General features: G+C 40.5%; 1 protein-coding gene across 3 annotated transcripts; it reads left to right on the forward strand.

The window, feature by feature from the left end:
* The first annotated feature begins 1,170 nt into the window (after positions 1 to 1,170).
* On the forward strand, positions 1,171 to 25,380 carry KNG1 (kininogen 1). Of its 3 annotated transcripts, XM_034990107.1 has the most exons (11): positions 1,171 to 1,578; positions 5,379 to 5,489; positions 6,457 to 6,541; positions 8,044 to 8,216; positions 9,049 to 9,156; positions 15,022 to 15,106; positions 16,181 to 16,353; positions 21,315 to 21,422; positions 21,537 to 21,623; positions 23,094 to 23,171; positions 25,177 to 25,380. In XM_034990107.1, the coding sequence occupies exons 1-11, from the start codon at positions 1,387 to 1,389 to the stop codon at positions 25,255 to 25,257; spliced, it is 1,281 nt and encodes a 426-aa protein (XP_034845998.1). In that variant the 5' UTR covers positions 1,171 to 1,386; the 3' UTR covers positions 25,258 to 25,380. The 3 variants fall into 3 exon arrangements, with proteins under 3 accessions (XP_034845998.1, XP_034846004.1, XP_034845997.1); XM_034990113.1 differs by lacking the exon at positions 9,049 to 9,156 and having other exon boundaries at positions 1,342 to 1,578; positions 25,177 to 25,257; XM_034990106.1 differs by lacking the exon at positions 25,177 to 25,380 and having other exon boundaries at positions 1,342 to 1,578; positions 23,094 to 24,216.
* Positions 25,381 to 26,971: the final 1,591 nt, after the last annotated feature.

Consider the following 26,971-nt stretch of genomic DNA (forward strand, 5'->3'; position numbering starts at 1 on the left):
GCTAGTGAACATATCTGCCCTGGACTATTCTCCCTGAGATCTTGCTGCCTTCCAGGCTACATGCCCAGAAAGCAGGGCAGAGGTGTTCTCTGCTTCAGGACACCCAGAGACATCGTTCTTCTCATATCTTGCCCCCCAGGCCAGGGGTGCTCTAGTCTCAAGTAACTTCTCTTTATTCAGTTTTGGTCCAAGAGGACTCTTTCTCCACAATCAAATACTCTTTCTTTTCCCTTCTTCCCAAGTCAGGGCTCAAGCATTTAGACGTAGGCTAATAAAGCTTTGGGCTTGCTACCTGACTTACTGGAAGCAGTTGCAGGTACATAGTGATGGCAGAAGGTAGATTCGTGTGCATGTGTGTGTGTGTGTGTGTGTGTGTATCTGAGCCGGGGGTGGGGGGGAGGTTATAGGGGAAAGAAAAAAAAACTAAGGCTAAAAGAGATGTGGGTAAGTTGGTTGTTAGGCTGGGAAAAAGGAGGGGCCCACAAAGAAGCAGAAGGTGAAACTGGAAGAGAGAGGAGATGTCTAACAGCGCACAGTGCAGGAGGAGTTGGAATCAGATCTTGGGGTTTATCAGAAAGGTTCCTTAGGTTTGGTGAGTAGACACCCAAATCCACCACACCAGAAACAAGATGCAAGGATGGGGGACACAGGACTTCACTCAACACATCTCTTCTTATGCTTGTCTCCTGTCTCCTCCACCCTGGGGAGCATTTTCCTTTCTAGAACCAATACAATTGAGTGGAGAGAGGCTGACTTGACCAGAGACCAGAGAGGATGCCCATATTTTACTTTTAGTTGCACCAGCGTCCTGGTGTGGGACTCCCGGCATGCACTATGTCCCTATGCATGGGCTCCCCAGGCGTGCAACGTGATTGGTAGCAGCCTGCTTTTCTGCAGCTAGGTATCTTGCAAAGAAATGATTAAAAGATATCTGTACATTGTACTCATTGTCACATTGTTGTCCCATGTAGTGACCTTCATAAAGGGCTTTGGGAAAGTCATTTGGGAAAGGGAATAACAGGCGATTGGTGTTTTTTTCCTCCTTTAATAGTTTCTGTTCTGATTTGTTATACAACATTGTGCAATCACCTGGAAATGTGCTCTGTGCTCCCACGTGCTTCCTGAATGCAAACAAGCAGGTTAACAACCCCAGTGTTGTAATGTTTCAGCCTGAAATCTGCTTGGATAACCCAACAGAGCCATTTGTCCTTTGGAAATAGGGTGAATTGCGTATGGCGGGCAGGAATCCACCAGATTTTGGAGCGCTGAGGCAGAGACACGCACATACAGAAATAAAAGGCTGGGAATAGCTAAAATCGGCATCCAAGTTGGCGCCCGATTCTTGGTGAAACCATCCCTCGGCTTCTGGAGGGAGACTGCTAAATCATGAAATTACTTGCCTTGCTTTTTGTCTGCTCCAGGCTACTACCAAGTTTAACCCAGGAGTCCTCACAAGAAATCGACTGTGATGACGAGGACTTATTTAAGGCAGTGGACACTGCGCTGAAGAAATATAATAGTAGAAACCAAAGCGGCAACCAGTTTGTGTTGTACCGTGTAACTGAGGTCGTCAGGACGGTGAGTGAGCTGTGTCTTACCTTGAGGCCATTTGAGATGTGTGCTGTCACTCGGAGCCCAGCCCCTCCCCCACCACACACACACACACACACACACACCCCAACACCACCACCACCACCACCAACAACAACAACAACAACAACAACACCAACAATCACCAAAGAACCAAGAAGCAAAGGTAGAAGCTTACAGCTCTGAGAAAAGATCAACACCACTCTTTGGCCCCGGGGGTGCAGGGCAGGGTATGACTAGCCCTCAGGCGGCCAAGCTTGGCTTCCTGGGTGATCAGGAAGGCAGGGTGTAATGAGACAAAGGTAGATGGAATCATTTGAAAGAAACTATTCAGAGTGGGAGAATCCAGGAACTCAGTGGGACTGCAACAAAAGGACTTACTGGGTGACCAGCCTAAGGACTGGTCACCCATTAGAAAATATGAAGACCTCCAGACCACAGGTGGGGCGGGAATGCTTATGTCTAACAAATACTGCGTGATCTCACTTATATGTGGAATCTAAAAAAATGTCTAACTCACCGAAGCAGAAAGTAGAATGGTGGTTGCCAGGGGCTCAGGCTGGGGGAAACGGAGGGTGCTGGTCACAGGGTACAAACTTCCAGTTATAAGACGAGCAGGTCCTCGGGATCTAAGATGCACCATGGTGACTATAGTTAATAATACTGTAGTGTATACTTGAAATTTGCTATGAGACTGGATTTTAAGTGTTCTCACCACACATACACACCCACAGAAGGTAACTATATTGGGCGATGGATGTGTTAATCAGCTTGTTTGTGACAATCACTTCACAATGTATGTGTATATATGTATATATATCTCATCACATTGCAAACTTTTGACATATGCAATTTTCATTTGTCAATTATACCTCAAGAAAGCTAGGGGGAAGGGAGAGTTACATCTAAGAGGAGGCAGAAATGAGATTAGCATGCATTAGACAAAATGTCGATCAGTCCGTATGGCTGAATGCATCAAGGGTAACAGTGACGTTCTAGATGGTTTTTAATATTTCTTATAACTAATTGATGCACACAGGTTGGAGACAAATCCTGACAGTATGTGTGATTTCAAAAAATACTAGTCTTTCGATAGTTTGTTTAAATGAACTTCACTATAAAACTCTGTGCCTATCATAGTAAAGTAACTGTTTACTTTGGCAGAGGAGAAAAGTCCGGTCATTTGACATGATCAGGATAAAGAAAAAAGCCCACGGGACATGATTTTTTTTCCCCTGAAAGTAAAATTGAGCCATTCTGTTTCACAAACTAGTGTAATGATGTAGACATTTGGTCCTGGTCCTCTCAAGCAACAGTTGATTGGTGTTCTCTTCGTTGGGTGACATCCATGACAAATGTGCTTTTTTGTTCTAAAATGTCCATGGAATCATGCTTTACTTTGCCATATGGGCACCATCTATACCACTACTGCCTACTTCTTTATCAAAATCTGAGACCTGGAAGGAACTTGGGAGACCATGTTGTTTGACTCAATCATCCCAGATGCAAATAAAGTGATGCAAGCAGGCTCTGAGAGTCAGGAGACTTGGGATCTGGGGCCGGTTCTGCCTTTTCAAGGTGTGCGGGCTGCCTCAGCCCTGCCCGTCTACTTGGGGCTTCCTTTCTTTCACCTGCAAAGTGATGGGCTGGACAACATCACCTCTCTGGTCCCTTGCTGTTTGAATGCCAGGATTTCCCATTTGGGAAGCTCAACTAACTCAACACCTTTGCACTTTCTTTTTTCTAATTGAAGTGTAGTTGACACACAGAGTTACACTAGTTTCAGGTGTACAACATAATGGTTTGACAACTCTATATGCTATACGATGCTCACTACAAGCGTAACTCCCCTCTGTCACCATACAACGTTATGACGGTATCATTGCCTATATTCCCTAGGCTGTGTCTTTCAGCCCTGTGACTTACTCATTCCATACCTGGAAGCCTGTAACTCCCTCTCCCCTTCACCCATTTTACCCATCCCCACCCTCCTCTGCCCTGGCAACCGTCAGTTTGTTCTCTGTATTTAGGGGTCTGTTTCTGCTTTTGGTTTGTCCATTTGTCTCATTTTTTAGATTCCACATATAAGTGAAATGATATGGTATTTGTCTTTCCTGTCTGATTTATTTTACTTAGCGTAATATGCTGTAGGTCCATCCATGTTGTCATAAATGGCAAGATCTCATTCTTTTGTATGGCTGTGTGATATTCCATTATATAGATATGTATACATCAAGGCGTATATATATATACACACACATATTCTTTATCCATTCATCTATTGATGGACATTGGAGTTGCTTCTATATCTTGGCTACTGTAAATAATGCTGCAGTAAACATATGGATGCATATATCTTTTCACATTAGTGTTTTTGTTTTCTTTGGGTAAATACACAGTAGTGGATTGCTGGATCATATGGTATTTCTATTTTTAATTCTTTTTAAGGAAGCTTCATACTGTTTTCCATGATGGCTGCACCAGTTTACATTCCCACTGACAGTGCAAGAGGGTTCCTTTTTCTCCATGTCCTCACCAACACTTGTTATTTCTTGTCTTTTTGATTCTAGTCATTCTGACAGATGTAAGGTGATGTATCATTGTGGTTTTGAATTGCATTTCCCTGATGATTAGTGATGTTGAGCATCTTTTCATGTGTCTGTTGGCCATCTATAGGTCTTCTTTGGAAAAATGTCTATTCAGGTTCTCTGCCCATTTTTTAATTGGATTATTTGTTTTATTTGGTGTTGAGTCGTATAAGTTCTTCATATATTTTGGATGCTAACCCTTTATCAGATATATCATTTGCAAACACCTTCTCCAATTCAGTAGGTTGCCTTTTCATTTTGTTGATGGTTTTCTTTGCTGTGCAAGAGCTTTTTATTTTGGTGTAGTCTTAATCATTTATTTTTGCTTTTGTTCCCCTTGCCTGGGAAGACACATCTAGAAAGATGTTGCCAAGGCCAATGTCAGAGAAATTACTGCCTGTGCTTTCTTCTAGGAGTTTTATATTTTCAGGTCTCACAGTTAGGTATTTAAAGTACCTTGCACTTTAAAAGTTTTATTTATTATCTCATGTCATACTAGAAAAAATAAGGCAAATAAAAATACTGAAATTACCAAAAATTAATCCACCATCCAGAGATAACATTTTTTTGAAAACGAGAAGTGACCTCTTATTTGTTTCCTCACTGTAAAATAAATATGTTTATTTTTTAAAAAGGCAACTCACAAACATTTGTTTAAAGAAGTGAGCAGCTGTACTCCCACCACCGAAAGACAAACATTTTAATAGCTTTGCTTCATAACTTTCCAGACTTTTAAGAATCATATATGTACCTATAAATTGGTTTTTACAAAAATGGGCTAATACTATAGATACCACTTTGTAACTTACAAATATGTATTTATAAATATATTATGAACACTCTTCCAAGTAACTCTTTATAACTTTCAGTATTTTAATTTTTTAAAAAAGATTTTATTTATTTATTTGAGAGAGAGAGAGAGCACAAGTAGGGGGAGGAGCAGAGGGAGAGGGAGAAGCAGACTCCCTCCTGAGCAGGGAGCCCAACATGGAGGTCGATCCCAGGGCCCTGGGATCATGACCTGAGCTGAAGGCAGTCGCTTAACCAACTGAGGCACCCAGGCGCCCCAACTTTAAGTATTTTTAAGAAATGTTTCCGTCTCACTGAATTAAATCAAGATCAAATACTCACATCTGCATTAGATCTCACTCAAATTATTTGCTCTTGGGTCAATTATATGTCTCTGGTTGTTTTTTTCAGGATGACCCTGACACGTTTTATTCCTTCAAGTACCAAATCAGGGAAGGAAATTGTTCTGTTCAAAGTGGCAAAACCTGGCAGGATTGTGACTACAAAGAATCTGCACAAGCTGTAAGTGGGTTGGTGGTTCCTGAGCCCCCAGTGTTCTCTGTCGAGACTGTCAGATTCTGTCACCAGAGCTGGAGATGGTTAGTATTGTTAGGCCTCTTTGTAAGGGATGCGCATAAACCCTCAAATGCCTAGAAAAGCCAAGGCTCGGCGTCCGTGTTCTCGTTCTCTATGTCAGAACACGAAGAGGCCAGCAGTGAGACATAGAGAAAGCCCTCTCAAGAGACGGGGACTCTAATGACCAATTAGGGCAGGGGACCGGGTCCCAAAGAGACAACAGATCAACATCTGGGCCAAGATCGAGGGCTGCTGAGGAGACAGCATGGATGCTTTCATTGCATAGGCTCTGCTTCCCACCAGCTGACACCCCAGAACCTCCCTCCGTGTTGCCTCTTCAAGGGGAGATAACATTGACCTCATCGGGTTGTTGGAGGATGAAATGAGACACGTATACAAACAACCTTCTTTTGCTGGCAATGCCTACCTCAACCAAATGCCTAGCAAGTGCCTGGCCCAGCACAGCTGGTTGTTTGCCTTAATGAGGGGCGAGTGCGGGGGGCGTCTGGCCCGATGGAAGCCGCTCTTTCCCCAGTCCCGGGATCCACGTCTGCGTGTCACAACACTGGCCTCGGGCCCGCGCTTTCAACACCGAAATGGAAAGGAAAATCAAGAGGAGAGCCTGGCAGGCTCGCTCTAAGGCACTGCATCCATTTTGGTGAAAAGGAAACTTGTTTTAAAACCTCGCCTTTTTTACTGCCCCTCCCCCAACGTCTCGTGAAATCAGTGCCTTGCCAAAATAATCATGAGGCTACAAAAACTTTCATTCTTGCGTCTCAAAACTGTTTAAAAAAATTAAAAAAAAAAAGGAAAAGCTATATTGAGCCATAGTACTAGGTGGACTTCTCCATCTGAAAGGTGAAGATAAATGGTCTCTCTCTCCTTTTTTTTTTTTTTTCTTTTTTCTTTCTAGGCCACAGGAGAATGCTCCGCCACGGTGGGGAAGAGAGGGAATATGAAATTCTCCGTGGCTACGCAGACCTGCCAGATCACTCCAGGTAGCCCTGGGGGACAAGGAACCTGTTCTCTGTGGTGTCAGGAGCACAGCCTAGAGGAGGGCCCCGTCCCCAGGTGGCACCAGCAATGCCTTGGGGGTGGGGTGGGGGAGCGGCAGAGTCCTAGATCAGGGCCGAGCTCAGGCCAGTCATCCCCTCCGCGCTATCCCGACTCTCCTCTTGACTGTGGCATTGTATCGGGCATGTGCAGACGCCCTGAGAAGGGACCAGAAGACAGATAACTGCCTTCAGCTGTAGGCCAAGAGGGAGGGAGAAAAGCACAGGCTTTGAGGTCGGACTTGGCCTGGAATCTTTCCAAATTCCTCATCTTCTCGGCTTTCCTCTTATCTCTAAAAGGGGATAAGGGATAACAACGATTTCTGCATCAGAGGGTTGTTGTAGACTGCAACTGGAAGATGCTTCTGAAGGTCCCATCGTCATCATCTAGTAAGGCTAACCAGGATACAAGTGATAAGAGCTAACATTTACTGGGCATTTACTGCCCGCCAGTTCTAAGTGCTTCACATATATTAACTTACTTAATCCTCCCAACTCTAGGAGGTAGGCATTAATATCCCCGCTTTACAGGTAAGAAACTGAGGCCCCCCGCAGTTAGGTATCTTGCCTAAGATCCCACAACTACTAAATAGCAGAGTTGGTATTGTAGATGCTGAATAAACACAATTCCTTTGGGATCTAAGGATGGAGCAGTGGCTCCTTATTGGCTCCTTTCCGAAAATGGCAGAGGGGCCAAATCATATTGAAATGATCCATCTGCAGTTCTTTGTCTCTCACTTGACTTTTACCCAACTGCTTCACACCAGCCACCATTACTAACAAATTAGCGTACCCACGGAGCCTAGCTCAGCGCCTGGCGCGTGACAGCGGATGCAAAACATGTTGGTTGGATTGAATTGATACAAAATGTATTATACTCTGAACCAGGCTTTGAGGAGCTTTAATTCATGCTAAAAAAAATAATAATAATTTATCTATTATGTTTTACTTTTCCAAAAAAGATTTATTTATTTAGAGAGGGTGAGAGAGTGTGGGGGGGGGTGGAGGACACGGAGGGGCAGAGGGAGAGAGAGGATCTCAAGCAGACTCCCTGCTGAGTGTGGAGCCAGACACGGGGCTCCATCTCACGACCCTGAGATCATGACCTGAGCCGAATCAAGAGTCAGACGCTTAACCGATGGAGCCACCCAGGCGCCCCAATGTTTTACTTTTCGTAAGAGGATAAATCCATGTTGCTTCTATAATTTAAAATTACTTTTAAATAAATTTAAAATAACTATGCCCACTAGTATGTGTGTAAGATGTTCCTAAGCGAATGAGAGGTTTATTGTTCTGGCTAGAGAGCAGTCTTGCATCCTCTTTTTTTAATGCATACTAGGATTTACTGGAAAGTTTATGAGGGCTTTCCAAATTATCTTATTTAGGGCAGTGTATCTAAACGCAGGTCTCACTCATTAATGCTGCCCCTTTGCCTGCTCTTTGTCAAGCCGAGGGCCCTGTGGTGAGAGCTCAGTATGAGTGCCTTGGCTGTGTGCACCCCATCTCGACTGCGAGCCCTGACCTGGAACCCGTTCTAAGACATGCCATTGAACATTTTAACAACAACACGGATCATTCCCACCTCTTTGCTCTTAGAGAAGTGAGAAGGGCCCACAGACAGGTTTGTTCTTTAATTGTTCATTTTGCACCTGTGGTCGGTATTACGTGATCTTTGCAGAGACCGTGAAATGGAAAAGTTATTCTGTCCTTAAGGCTTTAAGAAAACTGTATCATTACCCACCTATCATGAGTCAAAATGGCTCCAAAGATTAAGTTATACCTAAAAATTCTGGATATCCTCTAAATTCTAGGTTCCATATCATCGGGGGGGGGAGTAAAAACTTGTAAATCTGGTCTTTTTTGTTGCCTCAGTTCACTAAGCCTCTACTGACAGTTGACTAGGTCCTTTGTATTTCGGCCTCTAATTATGAAGGACTCACTCTGCTCAGTAACATGCCCGGCTTTTAATAGACCTTCTGATTTGCTTTCACGCGAGACCTGTGTTCTGCTCGATTATGTCCATATCCAGCTGTATCAGGGTGCAACTAGTCCAGGATGAAGCAGGAGAAATCTTCCTGCCTGGCAGTCTGGGAACCTGACGCTCTACCAGTAAAGGCCACGCAAGCTCGAAATTTCACAAATTCAGTGGAAGCTTTTCTTCCTGCTGCCTAGCGAGGAAATACTGCTAGGTCTTACTTAGGGAACTAGAGTAACTCCACATGTATATTGCTTTCGGTTGTTAGATGTGTGGGGGTGCAGGGTGTGGGGGTTGTGTGGACAGAGTGAGAGTCATAAAGTGCTTGCTATTTATTCAGAAATGACTTCTGCCTAGTAATAATCATCATTCATATTTTTGAGCACTTACGATATGCCAGGCAACGTTCTCTGCGCCTCATAATGCTGTCAATGATGTTTAAACTGCCTTTTAAATATTTGCTCCAAAACTGTTTCAGGTGGTGGCTGGATGGAACTATGAAATTACTTACTCAATTGCGCAAACGAATTGTTCCAAGGAGAATTTTCTGTTCTTAACTCCAGATTGCAAGTCCCTTTTGAATGGTGTAAGTAGGCAAAAATCTAATTACAAAATTCTTGGCACTTTGTGTCCAGTCTTTCCAGGTGAGGGAACGCTCAGCTGTGTAGGAAGTCTCAGTCACTAAGATGTTAGATGACATTCACTGATTCACATTCCCTTGGGAACTCCAAAGCTCACACACTGGTCAAGCAGCCCTTCCCACCTAGTCCAGGAATCTGCACACCCCACAGAGCACTTACAGATGTAAGCAGGGACTAGGAGAGCCTGAGACTAAGTGACGCCATGATTAAGTCTGTCTTTTCATGCCTTCACTCTCCTGTCTCCTTTTCTTCCCCATGTGCTCCATACCCTTACTCCCAAGCTCTACCCAGAACAGTCCCTCTCTGCTTGTTTTCTCACCTTTCCTCCCCTGCCTTTATCTCCAATAAACACATCCCGAGTCTCTATCCCTTAGTGACCCTTTTTGGGCTGATATCCCATTGTCTGAACCAAAATTATGTTAAAAGAGAGTATCTCGAGGTGACAGTCATTAGTGCATGTTAAGATGGCCAAGGCATGATGACTTCCCCAGGGATATTGGCATAGTCGCAGAAGACTATGCTTTAAGCAAGCCCTTTAACCTGGGAATTCAACTTCTAGAATTCTGTTACATGGGAAGAAAATGAGAAATCCAGACAGAAGTAATTTCAGCATTATTATTAATAGAAAAACATTGGAAGTGACATATCTTCAACAGTAGGGAATGGTTAAGTAAATTACAGTGTATCTGTGGTAGAATATGTGCAGCCATTAAAATTACATTTCTAGGTTTTAGTGACTAGTAAAATGACTATAATATGTTAAGTAAAAAAAGGGAACAAAACTATATATACAGAGTCATTCAAAAATATAAGGTAAATGTAAGTATAAAAAGTGATGAGAAACTAATATGCCAAAACATAAAATTAGTTAACTTTCAGTTGGAAATTTAGGTGCTTTTTCTAATTCTTCATACAATTGGAACTCTTCAGTACTTCTCAAGGTCTCTGATGAAGCATGTGTTTATTTCATAACCAGGGAAAAAATTAAAAGGATGGCATTAAGAGAGTAAAAAGACAACCCACAGAGTGGGACACAACAATCCCTTATTTGATAAGGGTTTAGTATGAAGAATATATTATTAAAACCCCATACATTGCAACAACAAAAAGACAACCCAATTTAAAAATGGGCAAAGGAGGGGCGCCTGGGTGGCTCAGTCGTTAAGCATCTTGCCTTCAGCTCACGTCATGGTCCCGGGGTCCTGGGATCGAGCCCCGCATCCGGCTCCCTGCTCCGCGGGAAGCCTGCTTCTCCCTCTCCCACTCCCCCTGCTTGGGTTCCCTCTCTGGCTGTCTCTCTCTGTCAAATAAATAAATACAATCTTTAAAAAAGAAGAAGAAGAAGAAGAGCAACACCTGTCTCACGGAGGGGTTAGCATCGTTCAAGGACATGAAATAGAAATGAAATGTTTTGCCCACAGCTGCTATAGTCCGAGGCACGCTATCCAAAGTGTATTGCAAGGAGCAGCGGTGTCAGCATCACCAGGGGGGGCTGTTAGAAAAGCAGGAGCTCAACTCCACCCGTACCTACTAAATCAGAATCTGCATATTAACAAGATTCTCCGGTGATTTATTTGCATGCTAAAGTCTGAAAAGCACTGATTTGAGAGGTTTCATAAATAGTTTTCTCGGGCCACGTTGCATATTAGAATCACTCAGCTAGCCTTAAAAAACTGCCTATTCCCAGACCATCCCCCCAGACGGTCTGATCTATGATGTACACCTGAAACTAATAAGATATTAATTATACTTCAGTTTTTTTCTTTTTTTAAAAGATTTTATTTATTTATTTGACAGAGAGAGAGAGAGAACACAAGTAGGCAGAGCAGCAGACAGAGGGAGAGGGAGAAGCAGACTCCCCGCTGAGCAGGGAGCCTGACGTGGGGTTCGATCCCGGGACCCTGGGATCATGACCTGAGCCAAAGGCAGATGCTTAACTGACTGAGCCACCCAGGCGCCCCAAACTTCAGTTTTTTCAAAAAGCTCTTAAAACTCTTGATATATATAGGTTGTTTGCTGAATACATCAATTTATATTCTATCAGCAATGTATACCCCTGATAGAATTCAGTATTAAAAAAAAACCTTAGGGGTGCCTGGCTGGCTCAGTTGGCAGAGTATGCGTCTCTTGATCTTAGGGTCATGAGTTCAAGGCCCACCTCAGGGGTAGACTTTACTTTTAAAAAAAAAAAAGTAAAAAAGTCATGAGATTAAAAAAAAAAACAGCTAATTTCATAGACAAAAACCTTTTTAGTTTTCATTTTATCAGTCAACAATATAGTTAATATGCATTTATTTAACCACTATATTTTCATATCTTGTTAGAAATTTATGGATTGAATTTATAAATTGTCTTCTATATTCTTTGCCCATTTCTCTTTGGAATAAATCTTAAAAGATTTGGAAAATTATATTTCTATAGTAAAGGTATCAGTGCTTTGTCATATTTTCTCAGGGGTTTCCTTTTTAGTTTTCATTATGGTATTTCGGACTTACGAATAGTTTTTGTTTACAGGTTGCCAAATCTACCAATATTTTCATTTGAGTTTTTCCACCATTTGCTCAGCAATCACTTTATTTTTTTTCTTCTAGTTTGTCTACGGTCAATATTTTATAATGTAACTTTCGATCTTATCTGGAATTAATTTTGATGTATCTTGTGATTTTTTTCCCAATCTTTTAAAGAGAATAACCAGATATCTCAACAGTCTTTCCTTCTACATAAATTCATGAAAACCTTCGTTCCATAGTAATCTCTTCCAAAAAGTCTGTTCTCTGTTTTTGTACCAACACCACCATGTTTTAGCAGTCATAGATTCATAGAAAGTTTAAATATGTGATTTATTATCCAGTGTCTATATCTTCAAAACCAAACTTAGAAAAAGTTTGTGAGAAAAACTTGTATTGTCACATAGATTGGGATTCCATTACATGTCTAAAGTAATTTGAGGAGAAGTGGCATACATACTCTTATTTAGTCTTTTTAGTCAAGAATTTGGTATACATCTCTATTTAGACAAGTTTCAGTTTATATTTTGAAAATTGTGGTATTTTCTTTATATATACCCAGAATATTGCTCACTGATGATATTTCTAGGTTTTGTTTTGGTTTTTTTGTTGTTGTTTTTGGTTATTGCTATCAGGAATTAAATCCTTTTGTTTTTATTTTCTTTTTAATAAGTTATTAGATACAAATGTATACTTTTTTGTGCATTTTTCTTACATTCAGCAACTTCACTGAATTCTTATTAGCTCTAACAGCTTTTCATTGATTCTTTTGATTGTTCTAGATATACAATAATATCTTATGTAAAAAATACTTTTATTTTCTTTTCTGATGCTCATTTTTTTTGTTCTATGTTTTAATGAATTGACCCAAACAAACAGACATAATTTTTGACATAACAGTGATCATCACACACCATCATGTTTTATTCCTGATTATATTGGGAAAGCCTCTAAGATTTTGTCATTATGCATAATATGTGCTGTGGGTTCCAGGTAAACATTCTTTGTCATGTTAAGGAAGCATCCTTACATTCCTGTCCTTTAAAGAGTTTTATTCTTTTCATTTTGTTCTTAAATAAGGAATTGGTATTGAATTCAGGAAATGGTTTAGAACAGATATTAAAGTATCTATTATGTTTTCCTAATTTAATCTGTTATGTTGTTTTGACAGCTTTCCTAAAGTAATCTTTAGGTTCCTAAACTAAACTCTATTTGTTTAGTTTAATTATTCTTTGGATATACATTTGGATTCTATTTCTAGGTTAGGAATTCGACATCTATATTTATAAGTGAAAGGTGTTTAATGGTTTTCTAGGTGTGTGTTTGTATGTGTATTCTATTTTTTCAGGTTTTGGTATCAGGATTATAATTTTATAGAATGAAAATAGTTTGCCACTATTTTATTTATTTTATTTATTTATTTTTTTAGCTAATAGATTTTTTAATTTTATTATGTTATGTTAATCACCATACATTACATCATTATTTTTGATGTAGTGTTCCATGATTCATTGTTTGCGTATAACACCCAGTGCTCCATTCAATACGTGCCCTCTTTAATACCCATCACCAGGCTAACCCACCCCCCCCACTATTTTATTTTTTTAAGTTTATTTTTTTTTTAGTAATCTCTACACTCAATGTGGGCTCGAACCCACAACCCTGAGATCAAGAGTTGCATGCTCTACTGACTGAGCCAACCAGGCACCTTTGCCAATATTTTCTATATTCAGAAATATCTTATACAACATGAAATATATATACTTCTTTAATTTTTAAAATTATTCTTCCATAAAATATCTATGTTGTTTGGAGGTGAGAAGTGGAATGAAGTTGAGAGTAGGAATAGCATTTTCTCCTTCTCCAGTCATTGATCCATTCAAGTTTTCTTCTTGTTTTTAAGTCAGTTGGTTATTTATAATTTTCCAGAAAATTATCTATTTCTTTGGAATTTAAATTATCATGAACTTGTTCATAATATTCTCTTATATTTTTCTACTTCTTTGTATACTTTGCTATGTTGCCTTTTTTATGCACTTGATTTTTTCCTCACCCCAAGAATGATCTTTTGAATTTATTTTTAACGCTAGTGCTGTTTTCAAACTTCTCAGTTTTGCTTTTACCTTCATTGTTTTCTCCTTCTTATTTTCCTGAAGCCTGTTCATTATTCTTTTCTTTAACTTCTTGAGAAAACACCTAGTCTTAGGGATGTTTTGTTTTGTTTCTTGCCTCTCTCCTTAAATTACAAAAGCATATAAAGCCACGAGTTAACTCTAAATGGTGCTCTGGCAATATGATGTGGAATTCTCATTTTTATTTTGTGTATTTTTTTTCCTTTTCTAAGGAACCCTAACTATTTAGGCAAGTGTGTTTATATTTCCAAGTAGTTAGTTTTTATTTGTTTATTTGTTTAAACATGTAAGTAATGTAATATTAATTTTCAGGGAGGTTTTTTTTTTCTTTTTGGTGCTGAGGCCAAAGAACATGGCCTATATTATTTCTGATTTGATAAATTTATTGAGACTTTTTTATGACCTAGTGTGGAAGTGATTAAAAATTTTGCATCATACTTATGAAAGTGTCATTTTAAATCATGTGTGTCATATGAGAATATGATTTAAATAAATATTATGTTATTCAAGTCTCCTATGACCTTATTTATTTTTTAATCCACCTCGTCTGTCTTAGATTTATAGTTGTATGTTAAATTTCCCACCACAATGATTTCTATCCATTTCTATTCCTATATGTTTTCTGCTTTATGTATCTTGATTCTGGGCTTCTAGACTATATCTTTTATATAAATAAAATAATCTTTATTACTACCTTTGTGAGTTTTTTGTTACCTTGAATTTTACTTTTTCCAGTATTAATAATACTTTAGCTCCTTTTTGTCATATTTGCCTCATATAGCTTTGCTCATCCATTATATTTAAACCTTTTTTATTATAATATATTATACTTGAAGATGTAATACATTAATTTTGTTTTTAGCTTAATCTACAAGTCTTTGCCTTGCTAAAAGAAAATTTTATCTGTTCACCTATATGGTTATTATATCTATACTAGGTATTCTCATCATCCTGTTTCATGTTTCTGTGGGTTTGTGCCTATGTGTTTGTTGGAGATGCTGTTAACTAATTGTCTTTTATTCTCTCTTTGCAATCAGACTATGTTTTGTTTTCATTTTCTATGTGATGATTTGTAAAGTCAACATCCTATTTTTAGTTATACTAGTTGTTTACTTTAAAGGTTCTTAAAAATGTTCTTACTTTATGTACCTATATACTTTTTAAAAACCAGGATATCGGTGAATGTACAGATCACGCCCACATGGATCTTCAGCTAAGAATTGCTTCTTTCTCGCAGAAGTGTGAACTCTATCCAGGTATGACATGACCCATGTTGGTCCCTGGCAATGGGCTAGGTCTTTTCACAGGAACTGTGCTTTGGTTTCCACGAAGGGCCACAAAGTCTGTGTGATCAGCAGACCTTCCCGAGATCAACTTACCCCGTCTCTGCCCAGCTGTGCGGTGGCAAGTGCAGCTGAGACTGCTCTGGAAGTAGCCAGAAGGGAATATGGTGACCTCAAGGGGAAGTGGCTGGCCTCTGGGTACAACACCAGCTGGTCTTCCCTGTGTGCAAGATGTCCTTATGTCAGGTGCTGTAAATTGGGAAAGCCGCATCTCATTTTTAACCACTTAGAGTAAAAGCCTTTCTTTCTTTTTTTTTTTTTTTAAGATTTTATTTATTTGACAGAGAGACACAGTGAGAGAGGGAACACAAGCAGGGGGAGTGGGAGGGGGAGAAGCAGGCTTCCCGTGGAGCAGGGAGCCCGACGCGGGGCTCGATCCCAGGACCCTGGGACCGTGACCTGAGCCGAAGGCAGACGCTTAAGGAATGAGCCACCCAGGCGCCCCAAGTGAAAAATCCTTTCAATTAAAGATTGGGTGTTTTTTTTTTTTACCCACATGTTACAATGGGAGGGAAAGGGAAATACTGTAAAATTATGGTCAAGTCCTTATTTCTTATACCAAGAATTGCCTTTTCTCATTCTTGGAAGATAGTTGTATGCACTCCATGATGAGAAGCATTACTGAAGCTGCCTGCTCACCAGAATCATAGGACTTAACATTTTCCCACTAGAGAGTCCTTCCTTTAAGTTAAGCACTGCTTTTTACAGGTGGTTCCATAAAAAATGCAACAGCTTAGGAAAAGTACAGCATATTGATTGAGACACTAATACCTACCGATTGAATGTTTTCCTTAACACACTTGGTTCTGAGAAGAGAAAAAGAGAGAGGCCTTAAGGTGAAGGTCAGATAGACAACGTCTACACACTACTGAGCCTCGGGCTGTCATGTGGCCCTCTGTAAAGGGATGCCAGATCACGTGCACGAGAGCTACTAGGCTAGACTTTTCCTTCCCCTGCACACGCTGACTTAAAACCTGTTTCTTTCAGGGGAGGACTTTGTACAACCACCGTCCAAGATTTGCCCTGGCTGCCCCAGAGATATACCGGTCAACAGCCCAGAGCTGGAGGTGGCTCTGAATCATTCCATCGCAAAGCTTAATGCAGAGAATAATGGAACTTTCCATTTCAAGATTGACAGTGTGAAAAGGGCAACAGTACAGGTCTGTAAATTACACCACAAAAATAATGATATTATAACCTAGGTGTGAATTGCTGACTAATTGTGCCATTGTCCTTGGCTCTGCATTGGGAACCAGCATACCCAGGGAATAGGATTTGGGAGATTTGAATTTCAAGTGCCAACCTCACCGCATTCTTTATGTGTGATCTTGGAAAAGTCCTTTAGAACACGTTCTCCATTTTCTATTTGTAAAGCATAGGGGCGAGGATCAAATAAGAACATATATGTCAATCGCTTTTCAAACTCCAAAGTGCTCTATAAATACTAGCAACTATTATATAATTAACAAAATTCAGTGCTAGGAAAAGCAAGACTTACTCTCTGCGTTTCTAGACTCATTTTCACTGTAGCATCGCTTAGTGCCTCGGGCTCAGCCCCTTTGGTCTGTCATTGTCCAGATTCTTCACTCTCACCTGCATGTCGTTTCTCGCCTGCGTTGGGTGCCCTTCCCTCCTACAGATGTACCCTCTGGGGATTCATCTCTCTTTCCATGCCCTGTCAGTCGAAGCTAAGGAGTGTTCTATTCTGGGGGTCAGGAGACCCAGCTCTACCACAGCATCACCACTGTCCTGGGTGACCCTGGAGTCACTCAGACTCCCTCAGCCCTTGTGGCCCCATCTGAAAAAAATGAGTGGCTGGATTAACAGAGCCCAGATTCCTTCCACTCCAGCAGCCTATAACCAATGTAGTCATGGACAGAGTCCTATGCTAGACCTCCAAACTGGCTTCCCTAAATACAAGCTAAAGAAAAGTAATCAAAATAGAACCGAACTGGTACGGCATACCAACGTGATCTTTATAATCTGGTGGAAGAAATAGCACTAAAAAAATTCATACTTTTGGCTCAGTAGTGAGTAAGGTTTCTAATTTCTAGAAATATAAACTAGAAGGAGTCTTTATATACAGTGATATTCACTGTAGCTTTAACTATAACCCCCCCCCCAAAAAAAGGTAAACTGTCAAAATGATCAATAAGCTAGAAGTGATTTGATATATCTGGCATATCCATACAATGGAGTATTAAGCAGCAATTTTTTTTTTTAAAGATTTTATTTATTTATTTGAGAGAGAGCACATGAGAGGGGGGAGGGTCAGAGGGAGAAGCAGACTCCTTGCCGAGCAGGGAGCCCGATGCGGGACTCGATCCCAGGACTCCAGGATCATGACCTGAGCCAAAGGCAGTCGCTTAACCAACTGAGCCACCCAGGCGCCCAAGCAGCAATTTGAAAGCATCTTTGTGAGGCATTCTTGGTGCGGGCAATGACTCGTGCTAAAATATGAAGGGAAAAACAAGAGGCCGTAAAACCGAACATACATTCTGTCCTCACTTGTGTTATTAAAAAGTACAGAAGACATACTAAAAAGAAAGAAATGCCTCAGACTATTCACAGGGGTGGTTTTTAGGTGACAGCGCAATAGGCTATTTATGCTCATCTTTCCAATTTCCTGTTCTAGTTTTATGACTGGAAGAAAACCTCTAAACAAACAGTATTAAAGTAAATCAAACCTGACCCTCTGTCTCCTACTCAGGTGCTTGTTCCTGTCCCCGAGGCCGGCCTCCTCTCCCTGGTCTCTCGGGCAGGGGACCGGCATGGGGCTCCCTCCCGGAAGACGCTAATCCATGCTACTCCTGTCCGTCAACTCTTCTTGGCCCCCACCTCTCTGCTTTCTTCCCACCGTCCCTTGTTCTGAACGATGCAGGAGTTGTGCAGCGCCCTGCCATTTATTACAGGTCCGACATTTGCTGTCAGGAGGAGAACCACGCGTTCCCATGCATGAATATTTAGTCTTCTTGGTAGTTCCAGTTCTCTCTGTAAATTAGTGAATCAACTCTCTAGAGTGTATGCGTGTTTGTTTATGCAAAGGAGGCCAGGGAACCACAGGAGGTAACGCTGTGAATGGAAGGCAACTTCCATTGCCAAATCAATCTGGAATATTGTGAAGATTTCAAACTTACTTTTAAGAGATAGATCTTTACTGATGCTTATGTTTAAAGAGAGAGCCGTTTGACTGATCCGACATAGATATTCAAGGCAGCCTTGGTGGAAGTGGTCCCTTTACCAAAACTCAATTTATCATGAGATGAATTTGCTAAGAGCCAAGCTCCAAATGACCAATCTGCCAAATTGCTAAAGATTTCTTTTACAGTTTTAGTCTTGCCTTGGCTTTGCGTGTTTAGTCCTGTGTGGATGCATATCTATTCCTATTTCAGAAACCGCGAACTTCTTAAATCCTCCATTTTTCGCACGTGAATGGTTGCTGTTTGCGTCACATGCCCCTTATTTGGCCCCACCCCTGCTGCTTCTGTCCCCCCTTCTATCAGCGTTCCTCCCCGCCTCTGCTCAGATGAATATACTTCAAGGATCTGTGTGTGCGCATCGAGGAGCTTCTCCTTTGACAAAATCTTGGAGATGTCAAGGAATATGTATATGTCTAAGACTTAATGCAAATGGCCAAATTACAAAATTATTTGCAATTATGCCAATTTACATTCACACCAACTGGGTATAAGACACTGATTGATGATCTCGTATTATATTCCTACCAGCAGTGATCGAGGCTGCATGTTCCCCACACCTGGCCAACAGCAGGCCTCATCACTGGCTTCCGTCTTGGCCAACATGAAAGATTAAAAATGATGTTGCATTGCTTTTTTAATGTGCATATCCTTGGTTATTAATGAAGTAGACTTTTTTTCCCCAGGATAAATGATCATTTTAACTTCTTTCCTGAAATACCTGTTCATGTCCTTTGCACATTTGTTTTGGCATTAGACTTTTTATTGATCCTATGTCATATTTTTTCCCAATTGCCTTGCTACTTCACTTACTGTGATTTTGACAGTAAGTTCTCATTTTTGTCTAGTCAAATTTAGACATTTTCCCCTTCCTTTAGGTTTCCTTCCTCTGCTCTTCCCCTAAGAAAGGCCTTCCTCATCCTCAGGTCTGATGAATATTTACATCTGTCTAGCTCATTAATTTTAATTTTTAAATGCCATTAGAACTTATATTGCTATATAGTGTTCTCCATTTTAAAAACAAAACTTGGACAGGGTGGATTTCAGCAGGGAAGACTTCTGATAAGAATGACACTTGATGATGATGGTGATATATGGATATGACCTTGAGGCCCTCAAACAGAAGATGGTATTAGGTCTCCTTCATTTCTCTCCTCTGGACCCTGAAGAGAGCTGTCAGTTAGCATTATATGTTGTCAACTTTCTTAGGCAACATCACATTGATCAACTCTAAGGCCAAAAAATTGGATTGAAGTATACCCTGAAATGAGCAAGAAAATTTTTGATCACTGAAGTATAGATGCTAAAACCCTCTTAGAAACTTCCTCTCTACTTACACATACACTTGGAGTTTTAAAAGTTAATTATTATATTTCTCTTAAGATTTTAACCATGCTTACCCAGCAAGACAATGCCAAGAAAGAAGGAAGAGGAGCTTAGTTCTTCCTACAACTCTGCTTTCCTCATCTGCCTCTCATCAGGCTTTCCCCATGTTTTTACAAAGTATAAAGAGATAGGGAAGACTGTTAAGGTTTGCTTTTATAAAAATGGGATTGTACTATCACCCTATAACTTCATTTTTTCAATAATAGTCATCCTTCTAGGTCAACAGATATGTATGATGTATTCTCTTGACAGCTACATAATCTCTCTCTCCCACTCTCTCTTCCTCTCTCCCTCTCTCTCTCTCTCTCTCACACACACACACACACACACACACACACAGTCGGCTTAGACTACCATAGCAAAATATCAAAGATTGAGTGATTTAAACAACAGGAGTTTTTTTCTCACAGTGCCTAAGGCTTAGAAGTCTAAAAGCCAACCAATTAGGTTCCCTGGTGAGGGCTCTCTTCCTGGCTTGCAAGTGGCCACCTTCTTGCTGTGTCTTTAACTTCAGAGAGAGCGAGCTCTCTTATAAGACCCTTCTAAAGACACTTCTTATAAGGATGCTAAGCCCATTATGAGGGCCCTATCCACATGACCTCATCTAAATCTAACTGCCTCCCAAAGGCTCCACCTTCCAATACCATTGCATTGGAGGTTAGGGCTTCAATATATGAGTTTGGTGGGGGACATAGTCAGTCCATGACACACACACACACACACACACACTTAAATCCTAGAATTAAATACCAAATAACTTGGTCTAGAAACCACATCAACTTTTTAATACATAATTTAAAAACATTTTTATCAAGTGTATTTTTCAGGGTATAAGAATTATAAGATATGGCATTTTTAAATGACTTAAAAAGCCATCCCTGGGATTTTGTTGAAGTCAGAGTAGTTTAAAAACATGAGCTTAATTTCTTAAATAAATAAATGAGGTGTGTTTCTTCTAGACTAAAAAAAAAATTGGGCCACAAATTGCTTAATGGAAGACAGCATTGTGTAATGATTAAGGTTGTTGCTAGAGATTAAAGCATATTCTTAATATAAAAAAGAAGTAGAAGCAGGCTCGAAAATCCAAATAATTTTTCTAATCACATAATTTCTATAGTGGTACCAACTCAGTATTTCTCGACCTAAGATTTGGCAGGATGATAAGGCATTTCAAAAAAAATATTTAACTTTTTCTTCCTACTTTTCTTAGATTCTATTACAACTTGAGCCCTTGAATTATTCGTGACTTTTGCAGCTGTTAAACAATAAAACTCAGGAAAATATAAAAATAGAAATTATAGCTTGCTTCCACCCCCATTTTGAAAAGGAAATGAGGCCAGTCATTAGCCAAATATTTTTCACACGCACACAGATTGAAAATTTTGTTGTCAAACATTTGTACTTTTCTGTGTAACTCTCATTTGTTCAGTATATAATTAAAATGTCAATATTCTACCCAAAAACTTCTTAGAGTGAAAACATATGATTTATTATACAATATTAATTAAGCTCCTACTTTGTGCTAATTAATTATCCAGGTGGTGGCTGGAGAGAAATTTTCTATTGTGTTCATAGCCAGGGAAACCATGTGTTCCAAGGAAAGTAACGAAGAGTTGGCAGAAAGTTGCCAGATCAATAAATACGGAGTGAGTAGTAACGCAACTGTGTACTTGCTCCCTGGAAACCTTTTTGATATTTTATACTTGTTTAAGCATCACATGAACACTGTTCTTTCTTTTGGCTTCTGTCTTCATGGATAGCAAATCCTAGAATGTAAAGCCGAAGTTTTTGTGATACGTTGGGAGAAAAAAATTTACCCTACTGTCAACTGTCAGCCACTGAAAAAGGTATGATTTGCAGTCAGCTCGGGTCAACTTTGCTCATTCTGAAAAGTCATATTTGAGGGTTGAAAGTGAACCGTTATTTAAATGAATTGGGAGACTATCTTCTTAAAATGGGGAAGAACGCTCACATTTCTGTGCTGACCTCTTTATGGCTAGACATGAGAGTAGCAGTCCTTGTAATTACTTACCATGCCTTGTCAGCGTCCCATTGGCAGGGGCCCCTCGCTTGGTGAAGTGCAGGCCCTGCTGTGGAGGGCCCATGCTAGCCATGCACCTGCAAGGTGTGCCTGAGGCGAGGCCCTGCTCTCCCATGCCCACTGCTTACAGCCAAGGAGCTCGGGAGGAATGCAGATCTCAGCCCCCACTCCACATCAGTTGACTCAAAATCTGCATTTTTAACATGATCCCCGGGGCTGGGGGGTGGGGGGTGGGGAGGAGGTCATAACATGTTCAAGTTCAGGAAGCATTAGTTTGCATCTTTTTTTTTTTTTTAATTTTTAAAAGATCCCTGGGAAGTAAGTAAGACTTTCCCCATTGTCAAGGATGACATCCTAAAAATTACAAAGATGCTGAGGTCCTAGGGTGAATAATAACATTACCAAGTGTACTCTCTGTCCCAGGCACTGTACTGAGAGCTTCACACATATTTCCCTCCTGACACCTCTATGAGGCAGGTGCTGTTATTATCCTATTTACAGATGAGAAAAGTGAAGCCAGTGATGCTCGGATTCAAATCTAGATCAAATCAGAGCCCACCCTATTCACTATGATGCTGATTCCTAGTAGGGTCTGACTTGTTTGACTCTCCAAACCATGTTCTTTGTACCACCAAACACTGCCTCTGACCATCACATTCTCACAGGTAGTGGAAGTGTAGGTGGAAATAACCCACAAGACCGTATCTTCAGTACAATTTGCCTCTTCTTACTTTTTCCTGATTTACATTTTTGCCATGTGTCGGTATGTACAGAGTCTAACAGAAACATGATACAAAGACTGCGTTTCAAGCTGGTGACAATTCCTAATGTGTTTCCATCCAACAAAGTAGCTGTGGCTATATGCTCCCTAGATATTCAGCTCATAAAGCCACTTAGCGCCTTTTAGGATAAAAAGAGTAATTGTGCTAATAGAAACAGTATCAATGAATAAATAATATGTCATGGCTTTACATAACCATGGGCTTAGAAGTACCCTAGAGATTATGTGGTACCACCACCCAACTTTTCCCAGTGAAGGAAAAACTCTCCAGCTTAGAGTATTAAGAACAATAATCAATAACCACAAATTATAAAATCAACCAAAGAGGAAAAAATATTCATTATCATCCTCTCTGGAATATTAATATAGTATTTAAAGTCTGATAGATTTGCCCCATTGTAAACAAAGATAGCATTGCCAGGACTCAGTCCCTTCTTTCTTCATTGGTAGCATGGTTTTCATAGTAATGCATTCATCTTAATATTTCCTGTTTAGATCATGTTGATGAAAAGGCCTCCAGGTTTTTCACCTTTCCGATCAGTACCCTTGGAGAAAACAGAAGAAGGAACAACTGTAAGTCCACCCCACACTTCCATGGCACCTGTACAAGATGAAGAGCGGGATTCAGGAAAAGAACATGGACACACTCATGGGCATGGCTGGGGCCATTACAAGCAAATAAAACATGGCTTTGGCCATGGCCATAAACATGAGCATGACCAAGGCCATGGGTACCACAGGGGACGTGGCCTTGGCCATGGACATCAAAAGCAACATGGCCTTGGTCATGAACATCCACAGGAACTTAACTATGATCTTGAACACCGAGGGAGACATGGCCTTGGCCATGGACATCAAAGGGAACATGGCCTAGCCCATGGACATATACATGAACATGGCCAAGGCCATGGAAAGTATAAAAATAAAAGAAAAAATGATGGAAAGCACAATGGTTGGAAAACAGAGCATTTGGCAAGTTCTTCTGAAGCTAGTACTACGTCTTCTGCACAGACACAAGAGAAGACAGAAGGGCCAACACCCCTCCCTTCCCTAGCCCAGCCTGATACAGCGACTGCTGTGCCTGACTTTCAGGACTCAGATCTCATTGCAGCCGTGATACCTAAGCCACCAGCTCCCACAGAGAGTGATGATGATTGGATCCCTGACATCCAGATAGAGCCAAATAGCCTTTCATTTAACCTGATATCTGACTTTCCAGAAAAAACCTCCCCCAGATGTCCTGGGCGCCCCTGGAAGCCAGTTAATGGAATGAATCCAGCTGTGGAAGTGAAAGAATTTCATGATTTCGATCTCACTGATGCTTTCTTTTAATTTATGCCGCCATGAGTCTTTAACACTTCATCATTCTTCTCCCCATTGTCTAAATATCCTGATATAACACAACAAAAGCCCTGAAGCTTCAGAACAGCTTAGAGAGAAGGGGTGAGACTCCCAATGGGGACACCGTCAATCTCTATGGACGACGTAAAACTGTGTGCAGAATCCTAAATTCCCTCTGGGTCTTCCTCACAAGTTTTCTTATCTAACACAGAAAATGGACAAACTCATGTGCCTTATGGCCTATTGCAATTTGCTTTTCTGACAACAAATGTGTACCTTAAAATGTATGTCATGGACTTTCATACAATTATCGACATTCTGAATGAACTTTGGCATGTGGTCCCTGAACATGTGAAAATAAGGGAAGTCAAGAGACTGAATGCTGAATTTCTTAATGGGAAAAGAAATAATAAAACCTCTAGAGGTTAAAGAGGGATAGCAGGAAAGAAAGACAGATTGGCCCAAGAGAGGACAGGGGGAAGTAAATTAATTGACTTTCAGTTTCCAGAATGACTAGTATATCAAATAGTTACTCCCACTTGACAAAGTTGTCCTGATAATTCTCTTTCTAGGTGAGAGGGTTTCTTGTAAGTCAGTCATTTCCGTTTACTCATTAAGTACCTTTTGCAACAAGGCTTTCAAATGGGAGTTTTCCGTTTGTTCATTTGTTGCCCACTCTATATTGAGTAATCCTGAGCTTTCAGCAACTCTGAGTTTAATGATAAGGACGGAAAGCAGAGGAAGTAGTATAGAGGCAGTTTTGCCAAGGAAAACGTTTTTTAAATAATTGACAAGGGAATATCATGGGATGTGATGCAAATTTCATTCAGAAATTTTATGAGGAAATTCCTTTCTAACCTCACTTTATGATCATATCATCTTTTTGCTATGACATTGAAGAGCACTGGTTTTTGCAAAAGAGAATAATATGATTGTCTTTAATTGCCTTATGACATGAGGGAGGTGTGTATTTTATAACCCTTGCTGCGCTTTTGCCTAGGGAAACAAGATAGGGCTTTAAACAGCTACACTTACCTGTGGATGAATGTGTCACTGCTACTTCAGTTTATGGGATGCATTTGAACCTCTGAGTTTTTATTTCATTTCCAAAATCTTCTGTACTTTTAAATAAAGAACCAATTATGTCAGGAAAAAGTCTCATCTTGTCAAATGGTTGCTTCACTCTTCTTTTATTGAATGATAACAACAGATTAACAGAGTTTTACTATACTTACAGAGGCACCTAACGCCCTGCGAGTACAAGGGCCGACCTCAGGAGGCAGGGGCAGAGCCAGCATCTGAGAGCGAGCTCTCTTGACCAGTGGGCAGAATCTCTATGCCTGCCACAATAACCCCGACAACATCTATCACCAGCCCTGCTTGGAAGGACAAGAAGAAGGGATAAAAGTTAAAGAGAAGAATGCCATTCTACTATTCTGTTGCTGGGTGAAATAAAGTTCAGTCTTGATGCTCTCATTCCTGGTGAATTCATGGTGGTCTTCTTTTGGCCACACCCATCCTACAGCAAAGTCCAGTAGATCAGAGAGCCAGTGCTTTGGCTCTGTCATGGAAACTCATAGCCCAGCTCTAGAGTGCTCTTGCTAACCAAGGCAGGAGTTAGGTTCCTTACCACCAAGACTTCATCATGGGTGTTAGATTAATGGTTAGTGGGTCATGTTTCTACCAGCAATCTAGGGACTCTCTACCTTCCCTTCTCCCTTCTCCTGATTCCCAGCCTAAACTGAAGACTAATTTGTCTTATTCTTGTTTTTTATGATCCAGATAATTACCAAAAAGAAAAAAAATCTTGTGTTAATGGGATGTCTACCAACTTCTCATTATTAGAAAACATCTAACCACAAAACAAGTTTTAAAAAAAATTTTAAATTAACTTTCTGATCTGGGTAAAGGAGATAATAGAAATCCATGGAGCACTGGGTGTTGTATGAAGACGATGCATCGTGGATCACTGCATCAAAAACTGGTGATGTATGGTATGGTGACTAACATAACATAATAAAATAAAATTAAAAAAAAGAAATCCAGGAGAAGAGAAAGTGATAGGGATTTTAAATTTTCTGTAGTAAAACACATGAATTAAATGCCTGTGATAGCCATTTACTGTGCTAAACAATTTCCTTTTGGTGTGTAACTTAATTCTCACAATCACTCAGAGGTCCCCATGATCACCTTTCTTTTATAATGAGGAAACTGTAGCTCTCAGCGCCCTGCCCAGGGTCACACGGTTAATATGTGACAGAACTGCATTCAAACCTTTTGAACTGCACTATGCCATTTTATAATGCGGCTTTGTTATCAATGTTGTCATTACAAAAAAAACATCAAGATAATTTCTGATTCCAAGATGATCATTATCTCGAGCCAAAAACCCTTATTAAATAGCTCATTGAGGCTGGCGCTGTCCTGGCACTACTCAGGGTAATAGAGTCAGGTGCAGGATTGGCTCTTCCATTTGCTTAGCGCGAGGTCCTGGAAAGGAGAAATTTTAAAAGCCATAAATCCTTTCCCTCAAAGAACTTGCAATCACTTTGGGCAGTCAAGACTAAAGCACATAGAACAGACATTTAATCCAAGCCACAGTCACTTGGGGAGCAGTGAGTGAGCCTGACTAATGTGATAGGAAGATGTGAAGAGGTGGAGGGACCAAAGTGGAGAGAGAAAATGAAGACCACTTGGGAATTCAGATCGGAGTAAGCCATGGAGTGCCTTTTACATTTCTTGAGCTAAGATGTGCTGAAAGAGTGTTTAAGACCCATTATTCAAAAGATTCTGGGGAGCACGGGTCAGAGTGAGACCGAGTGGACTCAAGGCAGTACCCCTGGTTTCTCTGGTCTGTCACACCCTAATGCAAGAATGACCACTCAGGGCTGGCATGCAAAGCCTACAGTTCTCACTTTACTCAACAACATGAAGTATTTCCACTTCAGACCTTTTTAAGATAAAATAATCATGAGTTTCCTGTGACCCAGCACCCACCTTTTACTCTTTTTAAAATATCTGCACCCACCCCA

This window comes from Mirounga leonina, unplaced genomic scaffold, assembly GCF_011800145.1.
Source record: "Mirounga leonina isolate KUSES-001 unplaced genomic scaffold, KU_Mleo_1.0 Mir_115, whole genome shotgun sequence".
Lineage (NCBI taxonomy): Eukaryota > Metazoa > Chordata > Mammalia > Carnivora > Phocidae > Mirounga > Mirounga leonina.

Bases quoted from the DNA above. Each gene is read 5' to 3' on its own strand.
- KNG1 (XM_034990106.1), top strand. From the start codon at position 1,387: ATGAAATTACTTGCCTTGCTTTTTGTCTGCTCCAGGCTACTACCAAGT. The intron at 9,157-15,021 runs GTAAGTAGGCAA...TTTAAAAACCAG, and splicing joins GCAAGTCCCTTTTGAATGGT to GATATCGGTGAATGTACAGA. The intron at 15,107-16,180 runs GTATGACATGAC...TGTTTCTTTCAG, and splicing joins GAAGTGTGAACTCTATCCAG to GGGAGGACTTTGTACAACCA.